General features: G+C 33.5%; 1 protein-coding gene, 1 long non-coding RNA gene and 1 pseudogene across 4 annotated transcripts; 1 reads left to right on the top strand and 2 right to left on the bottom strand.

The window, feature by feature from the left end:
• Positions 1-10,533: 10,533 nt before the first annotated feature.
• LOC147560536 (uncharacterized) lies at positions 10,534-12,180 on the top strand. Its single transcript, XR_015234819.1, has 2 exons — positions 10,534-10,801; positions 11,202-12,180. It is a non-coding gene; the product is annotated as an uncharacterized LOC147560536 (long non-coding RNA).
• Positions 12,181-16,498: 4,318 nt separating this feature from the next.
• LOC147560535 (putative glycosyltransferase At5g03795) lies at positions 16,499-18,358 on the bottom strand (annotated as a pseudogene). The gene is made up of 4 exons (XR_015234158.1): positions 18,067-18,358; positions 17,752-17,957; positions 17,279-17,641; positions 16,499-17,190 (listed from the first exon to the last, which is right to left on the bottom strand). The product of XR_015234158.1 is annotated as a putative glycosyltransferase At5g03795 (transcript).
• Positions 18,359-20,585: 2,227 nt separating this feature from the next.
• Positions 20,586-22,689, bottom strand: LOC147560534 (sugar transport protein 1-like). Of its 2 annotated transcripts, XM_086662697.1 has the most exons (3): positions 22,548-22,689; positions 21,354-22,425; positions 20,586-21,261 (listed from the first exon to the last, which is right to left on the bottom strand). In XM_086662697.1, exons 2-3 carry the CDS (start codon positions 22,404-22,406, stop codon positions 20,746-20,748), a joined length of 1,569 nt encoding a protein of 522 aa, XP_086518823.1. In that variant the 5' UTR covers positions 22,407-22,425; positions 22,548-22,689; the 3' UTR covers positions 20,586-20,745. The 2 variants fall into 2 exon arrangements, with proteins under 2 accessions (XP_086518823.1, XP_086518822.1); XM_086662696.1 differs by lacking the exon at positions 22,548-22,689 and having other exon boundaries at positions 21,354-22,448.
• Between the last annotated feature and the right edge of the window lie 62 nt (positions 22,690-22,751).

Here is a 22,751-nt window from a genome sequence, read left to right as displayed (position 1 = left end):
TTTTGTTTAAATATATAAATTCGCACCCCCTAAATAAAAATCTTTGATCCGTCCCTGGGCAGAGTGAGAGACAAGTTTACAAGAAAAAATAGATATGAGAGAGGAGAGAGAAGTCAGAACTCATGAAGATAGGAAATAGAAAAGTGAGAGAAATGGAATCGCGGGAGGAAAGATAGGGAGTGAGGGGAAGACTCATAATAAGGAGTGAGAAGTCAGAACTCATGAAAATAGGATATAGAAAAGAGAGAGAAAAATGGAATCGTGGGAGGATAGATAGGGAAAGAGGGGAAGACTCATATATTATAAAAAGGCTAAAAAAGTTTATTTCCCAAATGGCCCCTAACTTTGTGATCAGCTTCCTGTCTAGCTCCCCTACTTTGGCAATAATTCTCGTATGGCCTCTTTTTTCCGTTATCTTTAACTTTCCGTTACTCTCTCTCATCCATCTCATTTTATCTCTCTGCCACATCATTACAGGACGCCACATCATCGTCTTCACCGGCAGGGGTCGCGCCCTATCAAATTTCCGGTCGGCGACCTTTAAATTTTTTTCTCTCTCTGTCTAAAAAAAAAATTCTTAAAATTCTCTCCTCTCTCTCTCTCTAAACTCCAGCGAAGGGGGTGTCCCTTCGCAGGAGGTCTGTTCATCACGAACAAACCCTGGTCTGATCTGTTCGTGATTAACAGACCTCCGACGAATTTCCCTTCACCGAAGTTTAGAGAGATGAGAGAATACAAAAAAAAAATTAGAGAGAAGAGAGAGGAAAAAAAAAATTTGAAGCTCGCCGGTCGAAAATTTGGCCAGCCAGCGACCCCTGCCGGTGAAGACGATGATGTGGTATGCTGAAATGATGTGGCAGAGAGAGAAAGTGGGATGGAGGAGAGAGAGTAACGAAAAGTTAAAGATAACGGAAAAAGTGAGTCATACGAGAATTATTGCTAAAGTAGGGGGTCAGGCAGGAAGCTGGTCAAAATTAGGGACCATTTGAGAAATAACTTTTATAAAAAAAAAACAAGAATTAAATGTAGAAATTACATATTGGAGTCCAAACCACTTCTAATGTATAATAAGGAGTGTTATCTGCAGCAAAATAAAATTAAAAAAAAAAAATCATTTAACTTTTTGGGTGAAAAAATATTTTAATAGTAAATTAAATGGACAGAAAATAAAAGAAGAGTTTAAACAGTAACGATCTATCAAATAATCTTGTCTGATTCCTCATCAAAAAAAATAATCTTATCTGTATTTTGATAGACTTCTCTGTATTAGCTAGTGAGCAATGAGAAGATAAATTACAACTTTTGAAAAGTACCTAAACCAAGTGGTATGAGGCTGTATATATAGTGTAGTGGGAAGTGAGGTTGCAAAAGGGCATTGAGGTGCCTACAGACGGCACCTTTGTAGCTAGCCGAACAACCTTCTTTTACTTCATCCTTTAAGTATTACTTCCTTGCCAAAGTCAAATAGTGATTGACCATAGTTCGACAAAAAAAAAATAGTGATTGACCATAATTATCCTCGTGTACCCACTTGTAAGTGACTGTAGAGAATATTATCTTCTTTGGAAATAATTATTGGTGGGAGAGGATAATATCAAAATGATCCAAGACACTTAATATATGGGCATGCATACTTATCAATATTTTTATGGGCAGCCACATATTATATACCATTTAGTTTGTCTTATAAATGAAAAACCCAAACTCTTTTCTCTGCTCAACCACAACAAAGAAAATGTTCAACAAAAAAAAAAAAAAAACCACAACAAAGAAAATTAGTTTCAACAAAAAAAAAAACACAACAAAGAAAACAACTGTTTTTCTCTTAAGGACCTCCCATTACTACCTCTCTTGTTTGTCTTTTCCATAATAAGACAGACTAATGGATCCTTCCCTTATTTGCTTTCTTTAAAATGCCAACACAAAAAAATACCAACCAACAACAAAAAATGCCAAGAACTATTTATAAGGGAGTGCTTCTAGATTCATAAGGGTCCGTTTGATACGTGTGCAAATGTAGTAAGAAAATCGTTTTCTTAAGAAAATTAGTTTTTCGCCGTTTGATTGGCCACTATAAGAAAGAAAATCGATTTTTTAAGAAAAAAAGTGGCAAATAGTCTAATATTTTTCTCACCCTCTCCTCCATAAAATTCTAAAGGCACCTCCATTTTTAGGAAAGATGATGACCGAAATTCTAAAAGCACCTCCAAAAAGTAACAATGGACTAAATTGTAGAGGCACCACCATAAAATTCTAAAGGCACTTCCATTTTATGGGAAGATGATGGCCGAAATTCTAAAGGCACTTCCAAAAAGTAACATTGCACTAAATTCTAGAGTCACCTCCAAAATTCTGAACGCACTCCCATTTTTAGGGTAGATGATGACCAAAATTCTAAAGGCACTTCCACTTGACCCTTAAATTTATGAAACTCGCTCTCAAAATCCTAATTTTAAAGGCACTCCCCTCGTTTTCCTACAGTCCTATCAAACATCAAAAAACTCAATTCACATGTGAAAGCAAATGACTTTCTTACTCATGATTTCTTACTAATCATTTCTCACGTATAAAACGGACCATAAGTGAAAGAAGGCTAAGAAAAAGGGTGAAATGTTTTATTGATGGACTACAACTTCTAATTGGTTTTTCATTATATTTTTGTTATATTTCTTTGAGTTAATTCCTATATGGCCCCCTACTTTGTGACCAGCTTCCTTTATGGCCCCATTTTTTTCGTAAATTCAAATATGGCCCCCTATTTTCAGGTAAATGTCATTACTACCCTTCTTAATAATAAATTTAAAACATTAAAAAAAATATATTTCCACCTCACCCCTCTCTCTCTCCACCTCATCTCTCCCTACACCTCACCCCTCTTTCTCTCTCTCTCTCCAATTCACCTCTCTCTCTCTCCAACTCACCTCTCTCTCTCCAACTCACCTCTCTCTCCAACTCACCCCTTTCTTCTCCGGCAAGGTGGCTGGCCGGAAAATTTTCCGGCCGGCCACCTTCAAACCTAAAAAAAAGAAAAAAAATCTCTCTCCTCTCTTTCTCTAAATTTTTTTTTTTTAAAAAAAAAATCTCTCAACTCTCTCTCTCTAAAACTCCGGCGAAGGGGGTTTCCCTTCGCCGGAGCACGGCAGACCTTTAAAGGTCTGTTCACGGCTCCGGCAAAGGGGGTTTCCCTTCGCCGGAGTTTTTAGAGAGAGAGAGAGATGAGAGGAAAAATTTCTTTTTTTTTTTTTTGGAGGTCGCCGGCCGGAAAATTTTCCGGCCGGCGACTATATTCGGAGAAGATGAAGGTGAGTTGGAGAGAGAGAGAGGAGTGAGTTGTGAAGAGAGAGAGGTGAATTGGAGAGAGAGAGAGGGGTGAGTTGTAGAGAGAGATGAGGTGGAGAGAGAGAGGGGTGAGGTGGAAATAAGTTTTTTTAAATGTTTTAAATTTAGAATTAAGAAGGGTAGTATTGACATTTACTTGAAAATAGGGGGTCATATTTGAATTTACGAAAAAAAAAGGGGGTCATAAAGGAAGCTGGTCACAAAGTAGGGGGCCATATAGGAATTAACTCTATTTCTTTCTACTTCTAATTGATTTTTTGTATTTACGACCTACTTGGAATAAGATTCTAAGGGCAAAATTTTTTATGGAGGGAGAATTTTGGGGGGGTATTTCATCTCAAATTTCATGACCAATGTGTCGGGCTATCTTAAAGATCCACTCTATAGTTACTTTTGACAAAATCTTGATTGGCATATTAGATATGAAAATAGTGACAACCTATTTAATGATTTGTGGTTTTAGAGTATAGCTGAAGGTATTGCCTACGCAGACATTGGTTGGGGAATTTCAAAACAATTGGAGATGTGATAGATTCGATAACCAGAAGTTGGAATGACATTTTAGTTCATTTAGAATTTGACTCTTAATGTAACAAGAGCTATTGTTTTGTTGTTCCGAGTTTCGAGATGTATTTTCTTCGTCATCAGAATTAATCTCGTTCTTCTTCATCAGAATTTTTTACTAAACTAATAACTCAATTATTATAATATAATTAGGAGTCTGGCACTATTTTGAATAAATGGCGAATTGAGGTTTAAAGATTATGGAAGTCTAAACTGTATTATATGTACATAGTATTCTATTAAAAAAAAAAAGTTAACCTAAAATAGATTGACTGGAGTGAGTTAACTAATATGGCTCCATTATTTCCTTTCGCTCACGTGCCAACTTAATGGGATATTCTTTGTTCCTTCACGATTTGAGGGCACGGACCCCAAAAAAGATGCTTATCTTTTTCAAAAATTAATTTATAGTATCCCCAAGGTCTAACTTTGGTCTTTCAACAACAAAAAACAAAAAGAAAAAAAAAAAGTCTAGTGTATTTTAATAAACTAGTAGTATTTGCCAAACTAAAAGCTACTCATATACAAAGTGGGTCCTGTGAAAACATTCTTAAACTAAAAAGGGTCTTTTGAGCACCACAAAACTGAGGTAACAAATAGAGAAACTAATAAACCACGGACTCAGTGTATCACATGCAGATAGAGACATTCCAAGACATTTCAGAATTATAAAATGTTTAAGGCATTCAAATTCCAGACATTTGAAAATACTAAAAAGTTCGAAGCAATCAAATCTACACATTTACAAATTCTCGAATGTCTGTGGCATTCCATTATTGACAAAATGTTCGCCGGCTTTTCTAGACTTCATAGTTTGATAGATTTTGTGAATGCTTTGGGACAAATTTGGAATCCAAAATGTCTTTACAAAAACAAGAGACAATTTGGAGTTTCCTTAACAAAAAAGAAAAACGACAATTTGGAGTTCATAATGTGATTAAACAACAATAATGATACTATTAAAATAACAAATAACTACCAAATGTCCATCAATACCCGCAAATATTTACAGATATCTACGAAAGTCGAAAAATATATATTTGAAATGTTCAAACAAATATATTATTTAATGTGATTAAACAATAATAATGTTAAACTAATAAATGTCTACCAAATGTCCATCAATGTCCACAAATATTCACATATGGTCTATAAAGTCGAAAATATATTTTCCAAATGTTAGTATAAATATATTATTTTACGTGATTAAACAATAATAATAATATTAAAATAATCCACCAAATATCCATCAATGTTTGCAAATATTCATAGATGTCTACGAAAGTCGAAAAATATATTTTTGATTGGTACAGATATAATATGCATTACACATTTTGTCAATGGATTCAAGATCTTGAAATTTCCCCTAGACATCTTGTCTATGGATCAAATGTCTTGAAATGTCTATAAAGACATTTTGTCTACAAACTCAATGCCTTGAATATCTATGAAGACATGTTGTCAATAATAAATCACCCGAAATGTCTTGGAATGTCTATGAGACATTTTGTCTATAAAACTCTGTGAAAGTCCCAAACCACTACCCCTTTAGTCTTTTTTAAGAATATGGATATGCGTCTACTCTCAGTGTTCGTTACAAAGAACATTTGTTGATGATTAATTTAATTTGATTACGTATTTTTCTACCATACATCAAATACCTGTTTTTGTTACGGGTGTCAATAAGTTGATTTTATGGCAAAGAAATCTATCATATCATCAAAGTCCCAATAAAAATTGGCCAATTGTTCAGCTAATTCTAGGTTTTATTTTCTCCAATCGGAGTTGGGCAGACATCTCTATGATTATTTTTCGTAACAATATTAAAATGCTCTACGCTATTTGTAAGCCTGCTTCAATTTTTTAGTATTGTGGCGCAGTAGTGTTGTTGCCCCAGACTCGTCACCACTCACCAGAATTTATCCCATCTTTTTTCATCAAAAATTTGGATTTGAAACTGAAATTCAATTACTCCTAAACAACTAGGAGGTGAAAATCTAAAATAAAAAGAAAAGCGATGGAGAAGTTTAGAGAATGTGGAACCCTAAGCTCTTCTGTATTGTAAAAGATATTGGTTTTATTTAGATATAGACAAAAAACCTACTAATATAGATTGACTAGGTCCACTAGGGAGACTTAATTTCTTAATCTTTTCTAAATTATGGCCAGAAAAATGTTACCACAATAAGTCTAGGGAGTAGGGAGCCCGTCATTTTGGGACTCCCTAGGACCCGTCCCACACGAATGAACTGAAAGACAAAAATCAAATCACTTTGTAGAATCTTCTTAAATGATGTGTACAGTATTTTGAAACATACATTTTTTTGTAGTATTATTTTATTACCATAGTGTTGTTTAATTATCTTTTATTATATAATTATGTCTATTTCATATTTTAGTTCAACAAAGGTAATAAGAAAACGTATAATTCTTTTTCTCCAAAGACAATTTTTTTACTAAAAATTGAAATTTCATGCAAATTAAATTTTTCATGATTTTTTTTGTTCGAACCCATTATTCCTTCAAAAAGGGTTTCGGAAAACTGAGAAAACTGTCTACACGAAACAAAAGATCTTTAGAAAATTTTGGTTATCGAAAAACAAAAACAATGTTTTGGGAAACACAATTTTCATGAAGTCTCGGTTAAAGGAAAATGAAGGAGTTTCTCGGAGAAAAGGTTTGCGAGAAGAAGTTGTTTTTGGAGGAAAAACGATTTATAAGGAGAACGGTTTTCGAAAAATAAATAGTCTTCGGAAAAATACTTTCGGAGATATAAATCGATTTGAAAGAACTAATCGTAAAAATTGTTTTCCAGAAAAAAATGTTTCTCAAGGGAAAAAAAATTAATTTCAGAGATAAATTTTTTTGGAGAATAACATGATTTCTCTAAAAAAAACAACTGTCACGAAAAACAATTTTAAAGGAAATCCGATTTTCTGGAAGAAATGAATTTATGTGAAAAATATTGATCTTCAAGAACAAAATTGTTTTTGGAAAAGAAAATATCTATAGAAAAAACTTATTTATACAAAATTAGGGTTCAAAGGGAAATAAATATTAGAGAAAATGTTGTTTTGGAGAAAACAATTTCGAAAAAAGAAAAAAGAAAGAAAGTAAAAAATTATGGGAGCATAAACTACCTTATACTGCATAATAGAGGTATTGTTACGCAAATTTAAAAAAGAAATTATTGGTCTTTTTTCTTCTTGATTAAAAAAAGGGTATGTGGGGGTATATAGCCCGAAATAATGTTCAAAAAGGGCTTAGGGGTCAATCTTCTAAAAAAATGGATTTTTAGTCCCTTTGTTCTTGGGATTAAAAACCCTTAATATATATTACATAATTCCTTCCATGTCCCAGTCGTCTTTCGCGGGATTTTAATATGTGGGGCCGGACAAAAATTTCAAAAGGTTTAATGTACCTTGATTTTAGGATAAATTTAGGAAAAATGGATAGATTCTCACGAAATTTTCTCTCTCATCTATAATCTGTTTAGAAACAAAATCCAAACTTTTCCAAACCAATTTTTTCTCTCTTCATTACAAGTTTAATATGGACATTTATTAGCCAAAAATATGGAGATTTATTAGTTAAAAATGGATAGAAATAAATCATAATTTCTCTCTCCTCTAAACAGATTTGGAAATCAAATTTTCTCTTTCCTATTATTCGAATCAATCAGAAACTACATGTATCATGTTCTCATTTTGACAAACAACGTACGGGAGATGTTTGCATAATTTACTATAAATTATGGTAATTTATGATAAAGTACATGTACTGTTAATTCTGTTATGAGGAACCGTACGAAAAAAAACCACGTTTCATAAATCCGTATGGATTGAAAACCATATCTGAAGAAAAAGTGCGAATATCATTAAGCTTAAACTACATATCTAAAGATATCTGATATGATGATTGATTGCAACAATAAGTATACTCGATTTATAGGAATCAGTAATGAAGGATTATCTCATCAATATCGAAATCATTAAATAAATTTTTAGAGAGAGAAATACAATAATAACATACTCGATTTGAAACAGAATCATTAAAGCAAAATTTTGTTTACCTGGTTAACAATTAAGAAACTGATTTTGAAAAGCTCTAATGAATATGAAACAATTTCTTTGTTTTAATGGAAGATTTTCAGTAGATTAAGATGTAGGGAGAGAGAATCAACTACCATAAACTGAAACAGAATCACAAAAACTTATAAATTGATTTATGTTTTACCTGATTAACAATGATGAAGATGATTTCAGCAACTCAAATGAATATGAAACAAGATCTCTGATTTAATGGAGGATTTTCATTCGAATAAGATGTAGAGAGTGAGAAAACAAGAAGGTTTCGGTTACAAAAGTTTTTTATTTTCAGAAGATCACGGTTTCTTAATATAAAAACGTGATTGGAGAGAGAAACAGAGAGATAAAAATCAAAAATATATTTGGTGAATTTGAGCTTAAATCTGTTTTTATATTTAAGGAAGGTTAGTTTAGGTATTAATATTTTATAGTTATTCTAAAGATTTGTGTTTTCTCTCTAGATGACCCAAATGGACTAGATATCTATTTGTATTAATATTTCGGTTTTTATACCCTTTATGGGTTTAGAGATGATTAAAAGTGTTATTAGGGGTTGTTTTTTGACCATATACCTAAAAATTCTTAAAAAAAATCGTTGGACCTTTTGTTTTTTTGGTAAGAGAAAATCATTAGACTTGTATTTAATCTAAAAATAATAATTGGTGGGTATTTAACATAAAAAAAAGGAAAAAGAAGATTGACCATGGTTATTTGACTATGTTTTTGTTTTTTTCTTTTCCAGAGGTCAGCAGGGGTTAAAAGGAGTATATTTCTTGGTCTTTTCTATAACTTGGTAAGACCCTACTACTACCTCCTGACTTTTCAAATACTAAAATATTCTGATGGATCAGTGGGCCCATAGAAGAATATTATACCGTTGGTTAATTCATTTTTCTATAAAATCCCAACAAACGGATAATTACAACTATCCAGCTCACAGCTAGTCACATGCTCCACTGTTGACTGTCCTTTCCTGCTCATTTCTCTCTCTTATTCATATTAAGTGAAAAAGTAGGATTGTTTGTTTTCAATTACCGTTTTTTAGTTAATGATTTATTTTCACTAGAAGACAAAAGTTAATATCAAAATTTTTCAAAGTTTGACTTTGATCGAGACCGTTCATTTAGCATTTTGACCAGATTCTTTGTACATTTAACATTTCCTTTTTTTTTATGAAGAAATTTTTTTTTGTTGAAAGCAAGGATGAGGATATTTCATTAAAAAAAGTTGGTAAGGTTTACCCATCATTTAATATAAATTTCTTTTTGAGTTGACTTCGCAGTTCAACAAAAAAAAAAAAGTTGACTTCGCGCCTAGGAAATTCCTTCAAAAGTTGTCCAAGCACCCTCTCTCTAATTGTTCTCTCTTGATTATCTTATTCTTCAAATTCGTTTTTAATTTTGAAATCTGTTTCTGAGATCTACCTCGTTTAAAGATCACTCGATCAAGATTATACAGAAAATGATTGTTCTCTTCAAACATCAATCTTGCGTGCAAAGTGTTAGATCGGGATTACCCACCCTTCAAGGACCTCAAGAAACCTAAAAGATCTCAAGATAGATCTATCTTCCTCTCAACTTTCAGTCTCTTTGGATCAAGATTATACCTTATAGCAAATATCCAACACATTTCATAAAAGGGAATGCTGAAATCACAAAAAAAAAAATTGACAAAACAAGGTATCCAGGCTCCAGCTGATGTGGTTTGAAAATTTCAATAAATTTAGACCGTTGATAGATGAATATCACAACCACCACATCAACTGGGTAATTTTTTTTGAGATTCTAGCACTTACGTTCATCAAATTATATCAAAAGATAAAGAACAAAAGTTTCTAAGACATATGAAGACAAGTGCCAGATGGGTGTCATACGAGATCATTCAGATTGACCAATCTGAGACCTCTCTTCGTCTCTCAAGCTGACCTGTCTGTGACCTACCTTACTGGATTTCGTCGAAAATGTACTATTTCTCTTTTAAGGGAAGCATTTGGTTTGAATAATGATTACTCTTCGATATGTTTCTCGTATTTTCTCTTGATCGTGTTTTCGCATCGTCCAGACAGACTCGTAACCTCTTATAATACTGCTACATACAAATAGTGGCATAAGGATTCTAGCCATCCTCCAAAATATTACTGTATGTGATTAATTAACATCCACAATTGATAATACATAGTAGTCAACTCTCATTACACTTAATTAACTAACTAAACATGTGTATTTTCCGAAAAGTAATTTTGTTGAGTAGCAATAGAAGCTGAATTTTTATCTTTAAAAGTTAGATTATGTAGTTTTTTTTTTTTGTTGAAATGTTAGATTATGTAGTTGAATTACCTTACGAGTCACATAAAAAAAATCAATGTTACGATCCACAACAAAAAAAAGAAGTTGCAATAGGGTTAATGGTCGGTCCTATGTAATTGAATATTCAGGAATAAAGAATACAAAAAGTTTTTCTTTTTGATAATAAAAAAGAATAAAAAAAGTTACGAGTCACTTCTAAAAAACGGATCTTATTTCGCTTTATTTTTTTCTTTCATTCTTTCTCGTGGGACTTTCTCTCTCTCTCTATATTTTTTCTTTCTCTCTCTCCCCCTCCTTCTTTCTCCTCCCACTACCTCTGTTCGGTTGAATGATAGAATATTTCTGTTAGCAAGAACCAGAGAGGTTGTTACTAATCTGTTGCAACGATTTTTTAGGGTTTCTACTATCTCTTTTTGTATATATATACATGGGTCGTAGTCTGATTATTTCACTCTCATCTTCTACACCTCTCTCTCTCTCTCTCTCTCTCTCTCTAGCAAGATGGTTAGTTTTTTTTTGCTGAAAACTTGTGTATTGATTTTCTGCTTCTCACTTTTCAACAATTTTTCCTTTTCAGAATAAATGTAAAGAACTTAAGATTTTGTTCAACAAAGTTTTATCACTATCATTGTTTGTTTTATATCAGTCATTTTTCTAGCAAGAAGATTTCTGAGGGGATCTAACACTCGGGTAAATCGCCGTTGGGTTTGATTCCAGAATTTTTTTTTGGGGGGTTTTCTGATTTCTCACTGGTTTTCATGGTTTCTGACCTTTCATTATTGTTTTATTTTTAAAATGAAGTTTTGGCCATTTGAGATGAAGTTGGTGTTTTAGATCTATTTTAAAATGTCTGCTGTAGTTTTTAAATTAATATTTCTAACTTTTTTTTTTCTTTGAAATGTAGGCGAGGCGTGTCACTGTGGTTGCAATGTTTGAAGTTCTCTTCGTCTTCTTTCTACCTGTCTGTGTCTACTCATTCTTGCACCTCATCCCTTGGAACAAGATATTTACAGATGCCAAGGAAGGTAACCCTTCTAGATATACGTTTCCTTTTATTGATAGCGTTCTTGCTTGGGTCATAGGGATAGTTAACCTTTGCTTTGTGGGTTGGACTCATGGTCAGCCTGGTGGAGTCAGAAAAGGATTGTCTCGAATTGGATCTTTTGGTGTGTTTGTGATTTGGTTCTTTAACTACATGATTACTTGTTTGATGTCGAGACATGCCATCTTAATAATGGCGGCCACAACACTAAATGGTGCCTTAGTATGCTTCATAGGGATTTTTTTTGATAGGGATGGATCGGGAATTATTAGTAGTAGTATTATGAGTTCGGCAGTGACCTTTACGTTGGCCACATTCCCAAAATTTTCATTGGGGCAATTCATTTTGGGCGTTTTTGTTTTCGTTCTCACTTTGGTCTACCAAATCACGTCGCTGGATGATAATAGTAGGATCAGAAGTGCTTTTTTCACAATGCTTGGGGCCATAAAATCATTTTTTAGTGTGGTAAATGAGAGAGAAGACAATGAACCGCCTCAGGTCAGGGAGGACGCTCGTGTTGTGGGGCAACCAAGTGGGTTCCAAAGTGGGGTAACGAGTAGGACTTCTAGCACTACTCACCTAGGAAGTGGGACATCTAGTCGGTCATCATCCCACACTAATTTTGTCTCTGTCACCGATTCTCCAGTGGAACCACCTGCCTAACAAGTAAGATTGAAGATGGATTGGGGGTCAGTTGTATTTCTGTTGTTTTGTTGGTGATGGTAGGTTAAGGGTTTGTTTTTTTTAATTGAAGGTTCTCTGTAATGAAGTATCATCTATAGACTGTCCACGTTTAATGTGTAATGAAGTAAGATCTGGACGCGTGTCCCAGTTTAATAAAGATTTAGTTTTGTTAAGAGTTATTTCTTTTGTAGCCCTTTAATTTGGACCAACTTCCTTTTTGACCTCCCGTTTTTCTTAAATTCAAAAGTAGCCCCTTTTTTCCAACTTTATTAAATTTCTGTTATGGGTACTAATTCTTTTTTTTTTTCCCCAAAAATTACATCCCATACATGTTATTAACAAAATAAATAAAAACTGATGACCACATTAACACATCCTTCAGTAAAAAAAAAAAAAAATAGTCATAAACAGATGCACATTAACACATTTCACTTTCTCTCTCTATTTGAATTTCAGACCCTTCTCTCTTCCTCTCTATTGAATTTCAGATTTCTCTCTCTTCCAGTGTCTCCACCTTATTTGAATCATAATCATCATAATCCACATAAAATATGATTAACCAGTTTTCCTTATTGTAGATTTCCTAGTAAGTTATTGCATATCCAAGACAATTAAACAATCGCATCAAAATTTTATCCCCCAATTATATTAGTTTAGGTTTAATCTATGCATGCAAAACATCTTTGGGTATTGGGGATTTTCCCCAAAGATTAATAATGCAAAACATCAATGTTTCTTCTTCCAAAAATAGAATTTGTTCAAGTCTCAAGACATATCACAGCCTTCATTTGGACCCAGGAAACAAATTTGTTCAAGATCTTAAAATTCCTATTTCTTCTTTGTTGAATTTCTTACTTTAATAAATATAAGATACTTTTAAGTTGAAGAGTTCAGAAGTAATTAGAGAAAAACATTACATACATAATATTTCAAGCTAGTTTTGGTAATTTTAAACTAAAATCTCTTTTTTTCCCCAATTATTTTGATATTGTTTTATGATTGAAAGTTTTGATGACTGAATTTTTTTTGGGGATTTGAGGGGAATTGAAGAAAATATTACGGGCAACGGCAAGATTACACAATTAGGAGTGAAGTAGCTAAGAACTTCTTCATACGTCAATCAATAGAATAGCGTGATATTTCAAACAACTATTTACCGAAAACTAAAACCTGTGATGTTATCAATACAACAACTCATTCAACTTATTGTACCAAAATTAAATACTCTGTGTTTATGAGAAATCTTTCTCCACATACTAAATATCATTGCAAAATAGCCACGTTACTAAAGCCTAACCAGCCGTCACTTATGACAGAATCCGTGACGTTGGTGTCAAAGTTATAAATTGAAATTTTGTCTCATGAATAATTTAACTGTTTTTTTTTGGTTTTGTATCAACCCTTTTTTCCCTTCATTTTGGCAACTATTGATTCAACAATGCAAGAAAATAGAGAGAAACACTTTTATTGTCTAAGGGGAATCTGAGCTTCCGTTTTGAGTTTTCAAAATTTAAAATCCAGTTAGGACAAAAACTTACTACAGTTTCTCCTGATTTTTTGTTCTCTTTGATGTGGGTGATTTTTTCATCATGTTTATAGAGAAGAAGATTGTGATTTTCTCGCTAATTATCATTTCTTTATCGTTAGGGTTTCGCTACACCATTAGTTAAAGCAACCAATATGTGGATAACCGAATTTTTTATGTAGACAAAAATATTGGGTGAAAAATAATCATTTATTTTTAATGGAGTGACAACTAAATCCCTCTTCCTTATTGAAGAATGCTTCTAACCCTAACAAATTCTAGACAGAAAACTCAAAGACACCAATTCATTCTCTTAATTTATTACAGAAAACAAAATGTATATCATCATCATCATCATCATCATCATCATCATCATCAATTACATGAATACACCTCATCAATTGTCTGATTTTGAGTAATCGATATATCTCCTAACATATCTGATCCAAGTAGTAACTTGACCAGCAATAAATTTGTGACGAAGAAATAGTGTAAGTTTCAAGTAAACCAAATCTAGGCAGAAGAACGATAAACTACATATGCGCGGCACCAAATTTACAGACGAGTGCTACAAGAATAATGGTAAAAGAACACGTCAAATGAGTTAGGTTATTGGGTGTTTAGTGTGAATAAAATAGTAACTTTTGAATTTAATGTTTTGGTCTATGAAGTAGGGTTTTAAAATTGATGTCTAGGTTTTGAAGATCCACCAATCAGTTATCCAAATCAAACAAGGTAGCGCGCAACTTTTTGGTCCGTCAAGTAGCTAATCAAATTAAAAATGGTACGTGTTATATTTTTTTGACCCTATGGTATTTCAGTTAGTTCTAGGTATCTTAGAAATATTGTCTGGTTAATCTTCAACACTTCCAAACTTAACTAAGTTCACCACATGAACCCAACAATGTTTTGAATTTAATGTTTTGGCCGTCGACTTTCGTCGGAGAAGATGATTAGGTGGCGAGAAGATGAGGTGGCAGAGAGAAGAAATGAGGTGGAGGAGAGAGAGTAACAGACAGTCAACGGTGACTGAAAATTGGGGACCATATGAATATTTTTGCTAAAGTAGGGGGCTAGGCAGGAAGCTGTTCACAAAGTTGGGGGCCATTTGAGAAATAACTCATTAATTTAATACATTAAATTCAAGATATTCTCTTCTTGTAAAAGTCTTAACGGACTTGTAATGCTAATAATGTACACAAATAGTACATGGTCCATGGTTACTACGATATAACAAAAATAACAATTTTATTTTGATTAGGACCTAACAACAAGAACAGTCATGACCAAAGCGAGGACTACAGAAAAATAAATAAATTAGTACAAATTTGCCTTTTAAATCTTTATATTGTATGATATATTAGGGTAATGCACCGTTGGTTCCCGATCAAATATAACATGACTATTACAATTGACACCAACACCTTCATCACCACCATATTGTGGTCATCATCACAGCGGCCGCCACTAAAGCCATCACCATTGCCATTATTGGTAAAAAAACATTCACCAAAACTAGTGTTGCTTCCACAATGTGGACGTTCTTTCAACAGATAAACCATCGGTTTCAGGCAAAAACAAGACAACAAACATAATCAACCCGGAAAATGAAAAAATTGCACAATAAATTCTGAATTTGAGATAGTCGATCAGGAAAGGGAAGATGAAAGTTATGATTGTGCTTGCTATCAAATTAGCTGACGCATTTTGACTTCATTGGATTGCCACAGGTATTTCCAGGGTTCGAAGTATCTCATTAGGTACTAATCAAACTGAACCCCACGACCACACGTGGCATGAAATGTAGATGCACGTAGCTAGTATCATAGAGTTGGCGTACTCTTTGGCTGAGATTAGAGTTGAAGAGTTTGAGATTAAGCTTGGATTTCCATAATTATGAATTTGAAACCTTAGAACTACATAGAAATTGGGCAAACTTATCTGTCTTTCTCTCTCTATAACCACATTCATCTTCTTCACTACACTAGGGTTGTAAATACAAAACCCTTAAATCTAAACCATCTTCTTCTTCCTTAAATCATGGCCGCTTGTGTTTTACTCATATTCATACTCTAGTCCTAACTGAAGTCCCATGTAACCAGATGCAATATACAAACTACCAGATGTATAAAATCTTTTGTCTGAGGGTATTTTAGACATTTTGGACAAAGAACTAAAAATCTATAGATCTTTATGGTGGACCATAGACCGCCCTAACTTTTGGACTTCCAAGCCATGACCACTTTTATAATAACATATATAATATAGTGCTAATATGTGACTATAGGAGTAGTCCTTCAAGACTCACCTCCCTTCTTGCACCTATAGTTTTGTTATTTTAACAACCCTAGCTTGTGTTTATGCACATTTCTACCTCCAAAATCATTTAATTTGTAAAGTTCCCCTTAAATGTTTAATGTCTTGTTCGTGGTTTTTATGTTATAATATGAACAATGTGTGATAGTACAAGAAGTTCTTACACTATTTCGACACTAGCTCTGTACTAATATATAAATGGATTAAGCTCTGTAAAACTAGGGTTTCAGAGAGAAAAGGAAATAGGGTTTCGAAGAGATGAAGAGGAAGTGAAGAATCAGGCTTAGGGCAAAATAATCTCCTTTATATACTTGGGTCAATCTTGACCAAAGTCTTCGGTCAAGTCTATGAAGTTGTCTTGACCAGGTCCATCTTGACTTCAGGTCCATCTCTGGTCAGTCAATTCATATTGACTATTAATCTGAAATCAAGAAACATATATAACAAATAAAGTTAGTTACAACTAATCATGAATTAGTTGTCTAACTAACTACTTTTCTGTTTTCTGTTTTTAATTCTCTTCTTCTCTTGTATCCACAACTTGTATAAATACTAGCTTGTAAGAAGAAGATGATTGATTGAATAAAAGATAAACATTAGAGTTCTTAGAGTTTTCTTACAAGCTCAAAAGTGGTTAGTGCAAAGAAACATGAATGAATAATAAAGCATCCACAACCTTAAAGTTCAACCTTCTTAGCCAAATAGAATGAATGATAATATGGAAAACATCGTATCTTTTAGGAGGTCCATTTATAACAATATGTCTTTGAACTTGTTTCACCCTTCTCTGCAATTTTAGATACCTAGTTTGAGAGATTCCGATTAGAATTGTCTTTATGTTTGGTACATCGCTGATAGAAATCTGAACCGAAAATGAGTTCCAGTCAAGAACATAGCTAAACGGTGGAACGTAATTATCGGAAATTAGAACAGGAACGCATTCTGCATAAATTGTTCAACAATTCTTGGACTAGCAACTTCATATCCACTGGGACAAAGACAATACTTGCTATTCTTCATCATTTTATCGTAAGACACTCCGTCTGGGAGATTTTCGTAGACTTGAACATCTTGATCTTTGTTCTTCCATTGTTCAAGAAGTAGAAATCTTATATAACCATGTAAACCACCCGCAAAAAATGCAAGAACATAACGACGAGATGGGGAAGGACCGCCTAAAAGACCTGTAATTTCTCCTGTTCTTAGATGAATTTCAGGAAAAGATACATCTTTTGAAGGTTTGAACCCTTCGGAAGTGTTTGCATTGCATAAAACCCGAATAGATTTATCAAATAGTTTTGGAACATAAGCCGATGTTCGAGGTCCCTGTGAATTATTGCAAAAAAAAAAAACATGAGTCGTGATGTAAAAGACAGATGACAAAAAATGAGTTTTTGAAGTTCAATTTAGTTACCCAATCATAGCAAGAAAGCATGAAATGATCAGCACCAAGGCTTCGATTCCAATACGGGTATTTAGCCGCGAGGATATCTACGTAGTCAAGAATAGTCCGACCGATGGCATCGATTTTATGGGAATTAGGCTCGTACAGATATTGAACTAGTTTAACAACACTAAATGGAAGAAAAAAAGACATGAGCTTGGTTAGGATCTCTAGTTCTAAATTTAGTTTCCAAATTTAGTTTCCATCTCCATTTGATGAATAAACATTCCTTCTATTGAATATATACTTTTACATGGACCCTCGTGGAATATCGGTGGCTCTCCTTCTTCGTAAACGAATATCTTAAACCTCTTCTCCATCTCAAGATAACTCCTACATTTTTAACAAACATTTCGAATTTAAATTTCCCTATAGCAAAATCATTATTAAGAACATTTAACATGAATCTAGTCTTATTCGAGATGAACAAGAACGAATTTTACCAATGAAACGAGTTTGCATTTCTATAAATGGGTCCTTGAGGAACATAATCTTGATCATCAACTAGGGTGAGTGTTTTATTTTCATTCCTCTTAGTAGCTTCTTTTATTAAAGCTCTAGCTCTAGCAAGACCAACTTCAATCCTCTGTTTTTTCACCTCCGTTGTTGAGTTCCTCCTAGTACTGTGATCTTCATCAACACTTGAAACCTATATGAAAAGAATCAAGTAAAATTTAGTTGGAAATTTCATATTCTTTCTAAAAATGGTGATAACCCAAATTTGCATTCATAAAGATTTGATGAAAAACAATGCTTACTGTTGGATTGGTTACTTTTTTTGCATTCAACTCTGAAATTTTCAGAACCCCATTTGAGCTAGTAGTGTTAGTGTTGGTGTGAGTGTGAGAAGAGAGAGAAAACCAGCTAGTGGATGAATTAGTATTAGTATTCTGAGATGATCTTAGAGAGAAAATTACAATTGAAACTACTAAGAATGGGATTAAGAGTAAGAAAAACAGAACAGAATGTGAAGATGGAGAAGAGTCAGAGGAAGTAGAGGTGGGCATGCAATATATTTTCATCTCTCTCTCTCTCTCTCTCTCTCTCTCTAGATGTTGGGTAGTGATATGTGATAGGAGAAAGTTAAGTAGAAACAATCCCAATAAAAAGAGAAAGAAAGAGAGAAGAAAGGGTGATTATAGAAATGAAAAGATGCATTGCTTCAAGGGAAGTTATTCTTTGCTGCAGAAGAAGGGGTTTCTTCAATATCTGTCAGCACCAAAAGTGTTCATCCCTTTCTACAATATCAAAGAAAATTAATTGCTTTAGTTCTTCCTAGTACAACTGAATACACTCTCTTTCTCTCACTCACATGCAGTTAGAGCTGGTATGGGTTAAGAGGACATGTCAAATTTTGTCATTCTTATGATTTCACGGTACAACTTTATTTGATAAGAGGCATGTAGTTTTAGTTAAGGTGCACAAAATTGATCCTCAGACATTTCTCAACTGAATTTACTACGATTTTTCATTACTCCTGGTAGATCTTAATAAATCTTACAAATGTAAATATTTATGAGTACTCTAGTCGTTATATTAGCTTAAAATAAAAGAGAAAAAACCTTCATGTGTGTGGGATAAATGTCTAACCACTAAGCTATCTCGTACTTGTTGTCTTAACAGAAAATCGATTTGTGTTGGTAACAGAAAATCGAACATGAAATCGATATGCATGTTTCCCTCTCTCTCGATTGGTCATAGTTACCATAAAATCACGAATGAAGCTTTCAATAGTAGTTGGTTTGAAGTTTTCAATAAAAAATTCGTTTCTGAAATTTTCATCTCATAGTTTCGTAGACAAAGATTCGTTGAAGAAGAAGAAGATTTGCGGAAGAAGAAGTATTAGAAGAAGAAATCTTAAGAAGAAGAAGACAAAACTCCAAGGAGGAGAAGAACAAATCGTAAAACAAAAAGTTATTTATTTTTTAAAGAGGGAGAGAGTGAGATTTAGTGGGTAAGATTATTTTGGGAATGAAAAAAAAAGACAATGACCTGAATAACAATTATCAACATTAATTTAATTTTATCTACTATTACACGTAATATTTCGGTAACTTCTGCCAAATATTTTCAACAAAAATAAATAAATGTCTAGACTTTTTCTAGTTATTATGATAATTTTTTTGCCAAACAATCATTTTTGTAGTTAGATGGGGCTATACGATAAGACGTGAAAGAAGAAAGCCTAGAGCAAATGTGTTTGACGACATCTGAACCAATAACCAAAGGTAAAAAGAAATACATATACCGGTTAAGTTAATGGACGATTTTAAAGTGCTCATAAAGGCGGTGCCTGTAGATGGATGCTGAAATCGGGTCATTGGGTTGGGTGGCGCGGTGGTCAGTGAAACCGGGTCGATTGACCCAAAATACATACCGAGAAATTGCCAACATCAGGGGCATTAAATTGGATGAAAACCTTTCGAAATTTTCACTTCAAATACATCTTATAAATTCAGGATATTCTCTTCAATTCTCTCCAAACCAGTTTTCTAGATCTTCAATTATTCCGGAGGAGGGGTTCTTTTTCCGGAATTTCCTCTTGTTATTTATATATTTTTCTTTTAATCTATAGTAATTTGTTTGGAAGTAGATATTCGATTTTCTTTTTTAGATTTAAGAGATTTTAAAGAAAAGAAGAGATTTAAAAGAGTTTAAAGAAAACAAGAAAGAAGGGGAGGGAACTAGAAGGTATTTTCCACATCCAAATTTCATTTTTTTCCTCATGGATATGGGTTTCTGTATCTCGATGATAAGAAGAAAATATCAATGGAGGAAGAAAGATTATACCTAAACTACAAGAAAATAAAGTTATGAAATCACTCAACCTTCATCTTTGAAATCAAGTATAATAATTGTCTCAGAGAAACTTGGTGGTGCTCTTGATGAAACCGTATCTCTATTTAGCCCATCCTGATTACATATAATTAAGTATTATAATACACGATCTTTAGGGTTTTCCTCGTGATCTTTAAGATCTTTTATTTGTGACCTTTAGGGTCTCCATCGTGATCTTTAAGTTTCTTTTATTTGTGACCTTTAGAGTCTTTTTATTTTATTTTGTAATTTTGTGTTTCATTTCCCTTCATGTTGTCTTTACTTTTATAGGTTTTATTTTGTTATTTACTTGAGTATATCCATGTTGTAGTACTCAAAGGAGTCAAGATCATCAAAACCATGGAATTTGTTAGAATGTATTCCTTCTATGAATGAAATTCTTGTTTATTTAAAAAAAATAAATAAATCAAGATATTCTACTTATAACACTAATAATGTACACAAATAAAAGATGGTCCATGATTATAAATATCATAACAAAAAATCGCTTTTTCTTTAAATTAAGAGCGAGTAACATGAACAACCATAAGCAACACATATCTAAACTATTAAAAAAAAAAACTAAGTACGATTTCACCCCTTCCTTTTAAAACCTTATATTACGGTAATACAATGTTGGTTCCTGCTCCAAATATAACATCATAATCACCGTTGCCACCAACACCTCCTTCACGACCATCGTGGTCATGTTTACCGCTGCCGCAACCAACACCACAACCACCCCCATTACTTGTAAAAAATATTCTCCAAAACCAATGTTGCTTCCACACTTTGGACGTTTCTTCAGCAGATAAACCATCATTTTCAGGCAAGAAGAAAACAACAAACAAAATCAACACGACAAATGAAAAAATTACACAATAAATGCTGAATTTGAGACTGTTGCTCATGGATAGGAAGACGAAAGACATGATCGTGTTTGCTAGCAAATTAGCTGACGCATTTTGACTCCATTGGATTGCCAAAGGTATTTTAAGGGTTCGGAATATCTCATTAGGTACTAACCAAACTGAACCCCACGACCATACGTAGCATGCAATATATATGCACGTAGCTAGTATTATAGAGTTGCCATGCTCTTTGATTGAGATTAGAGCTAAGATTCCAATGATTATCTGAAAAATGATATTTTATCATTTGTTAGTTAACTAAAGTAATCATAAAATTTAAAATGCAGGGAAGTTATAGACCTGGCAGAAAAACATACCTGGCAGACAAACATCAAAATTGCTCCAATTCTGAGCTTGAACGTAGTCGGCCGTCTGTCCCCAAAGAGAACAAAAACGAAAGTAGCAATAACATTGACTCCTCCTACAAGAACACCAACCATTAGAGAGGCATTGGAATCAAAACCAATTGCCTCGAAGGCTGAAGGACTATAAAACAATATCACATTGACTCCAGTTAGTTGTTGGAGAAGTGCAACCAGTAAAGCCATCATAAGAGGTCGTGGGTGCATCGTTGATTCTTTCTCATTAGCATGAGACTGTACCAAATTAAAGAATTTATTGTCAACTTCGTAAATATTCTTGATCCCATGAATTAACGAGAGTATGTCTCTAGCTTTTCCTGATTCACCCATCTCTATCATGTAAATGGGGGTACACGGGAGTCGATAATATCCGATTGACATAATAGAAGCAGGGATGACGACTAAAAAGAAACTCCAATGCGACCCAATATTGTAGTTAACAAGATGTCCAAGAAAGATTCCCATTGCTATCATCAATTCGAAGCTGAGTATGAGAAAATGATGACAACTACTAGGAGCCATCTCACACATATACCTTGGCAATTCAAATGCAAAAAGAAAAGCTAGATAAATCAGACATCGTCCCATATGTAAAGGAAAATCATAGATGTGCCTACTCATATAAAACTTGGTGGAGTCCCAATCGCAGAAGATACCAAATAGAATTAACGTAACACATAACGCTTTATGATCTTTTTTCATTTTTTTGATGGTTGAACAGTGGACTAGACCTATGTAGGTGATCATAATACTTATGGGTAACCACACATTGACGAAGTGCTTCATTTCTTTCATTTGTTCGACATTTTTCAGAAAGACGTTAGGAACTGAAGAAAGACCACCATCTATAACAGCCACATACCCGATGACCAGAGCACCACAAATACCCATCACCCAAGTTATAATCACATACCGGGTTAAGTACCGCCACAACGGTATGAAAATAGTCATTTCACCATCATCCCTCATTTTCATTGAGAAAAATGTCCTTTCATCGCGATATCTCATTCTTATTGTTCTTTTCTCACTACAAAACATCAACAACAACAAACAACACTAAACCCCATTTTAATCAACAAAACACAAAACAGTAGACTAATGAAAATTAAAATTAAAAAGGAAAGGAGGTAAATGAGGTCTGCTTCTTACCTCGAATAGATTATAGTACTCAAAGGAGAGAGAGAGAGAGAGAGAGAGAGAGAGAGAGAGAGAGAGAGAGAGATGTGAACAAACCTAATACTTTGTGTAATCAAGGTTTAATTTGATCAAGGGAAAAACTCCAAATTTCTATAGATGAAAAATTAGTTTGTTCCTAAATACAGGGAAACCAACCCACTAACTCCAAATTAATAG

Source organism: Eschscholzia californica, unplaced genomic scaffold, assembly GCF_041429995.1.
Source record: "Eschscholzia californica isolate CP2 unplaced genomic scaffold, dmEscCali1.0.p SCAF_2, whole genome shotgun sequence".
Taxonomy (NCBI): domain Eukaryota; kingdom Viridiplantae; phylum Streptophyta; class Magnoliopsida; order Ranunculales; family Papaveraceae; genus Eschscholzia; species Eschscholzia californica.
This window is presented reverse-complemented; position numbering and strand designations above follow the sequence as displayed.

What these genes read in the sequence shown, in the direction of transcription:
- LOC147560534 (XM_086662696.1), bottom strand. Translation starts at nt 22,436, where the DNA reads ATGTTTTGTAGTGAGAAAAGAACAATAAGAATGAGATATCGCGATGAA. An exon ending in TTTTGATGTTTGTCTGCCAG is followed by an intron (nt 21,262 to 21,353) that starts GTATGTTTTTCT and finishes ATCATTTTTCAG; the next exon opens with ATAATCATTGGAATCTTAGC.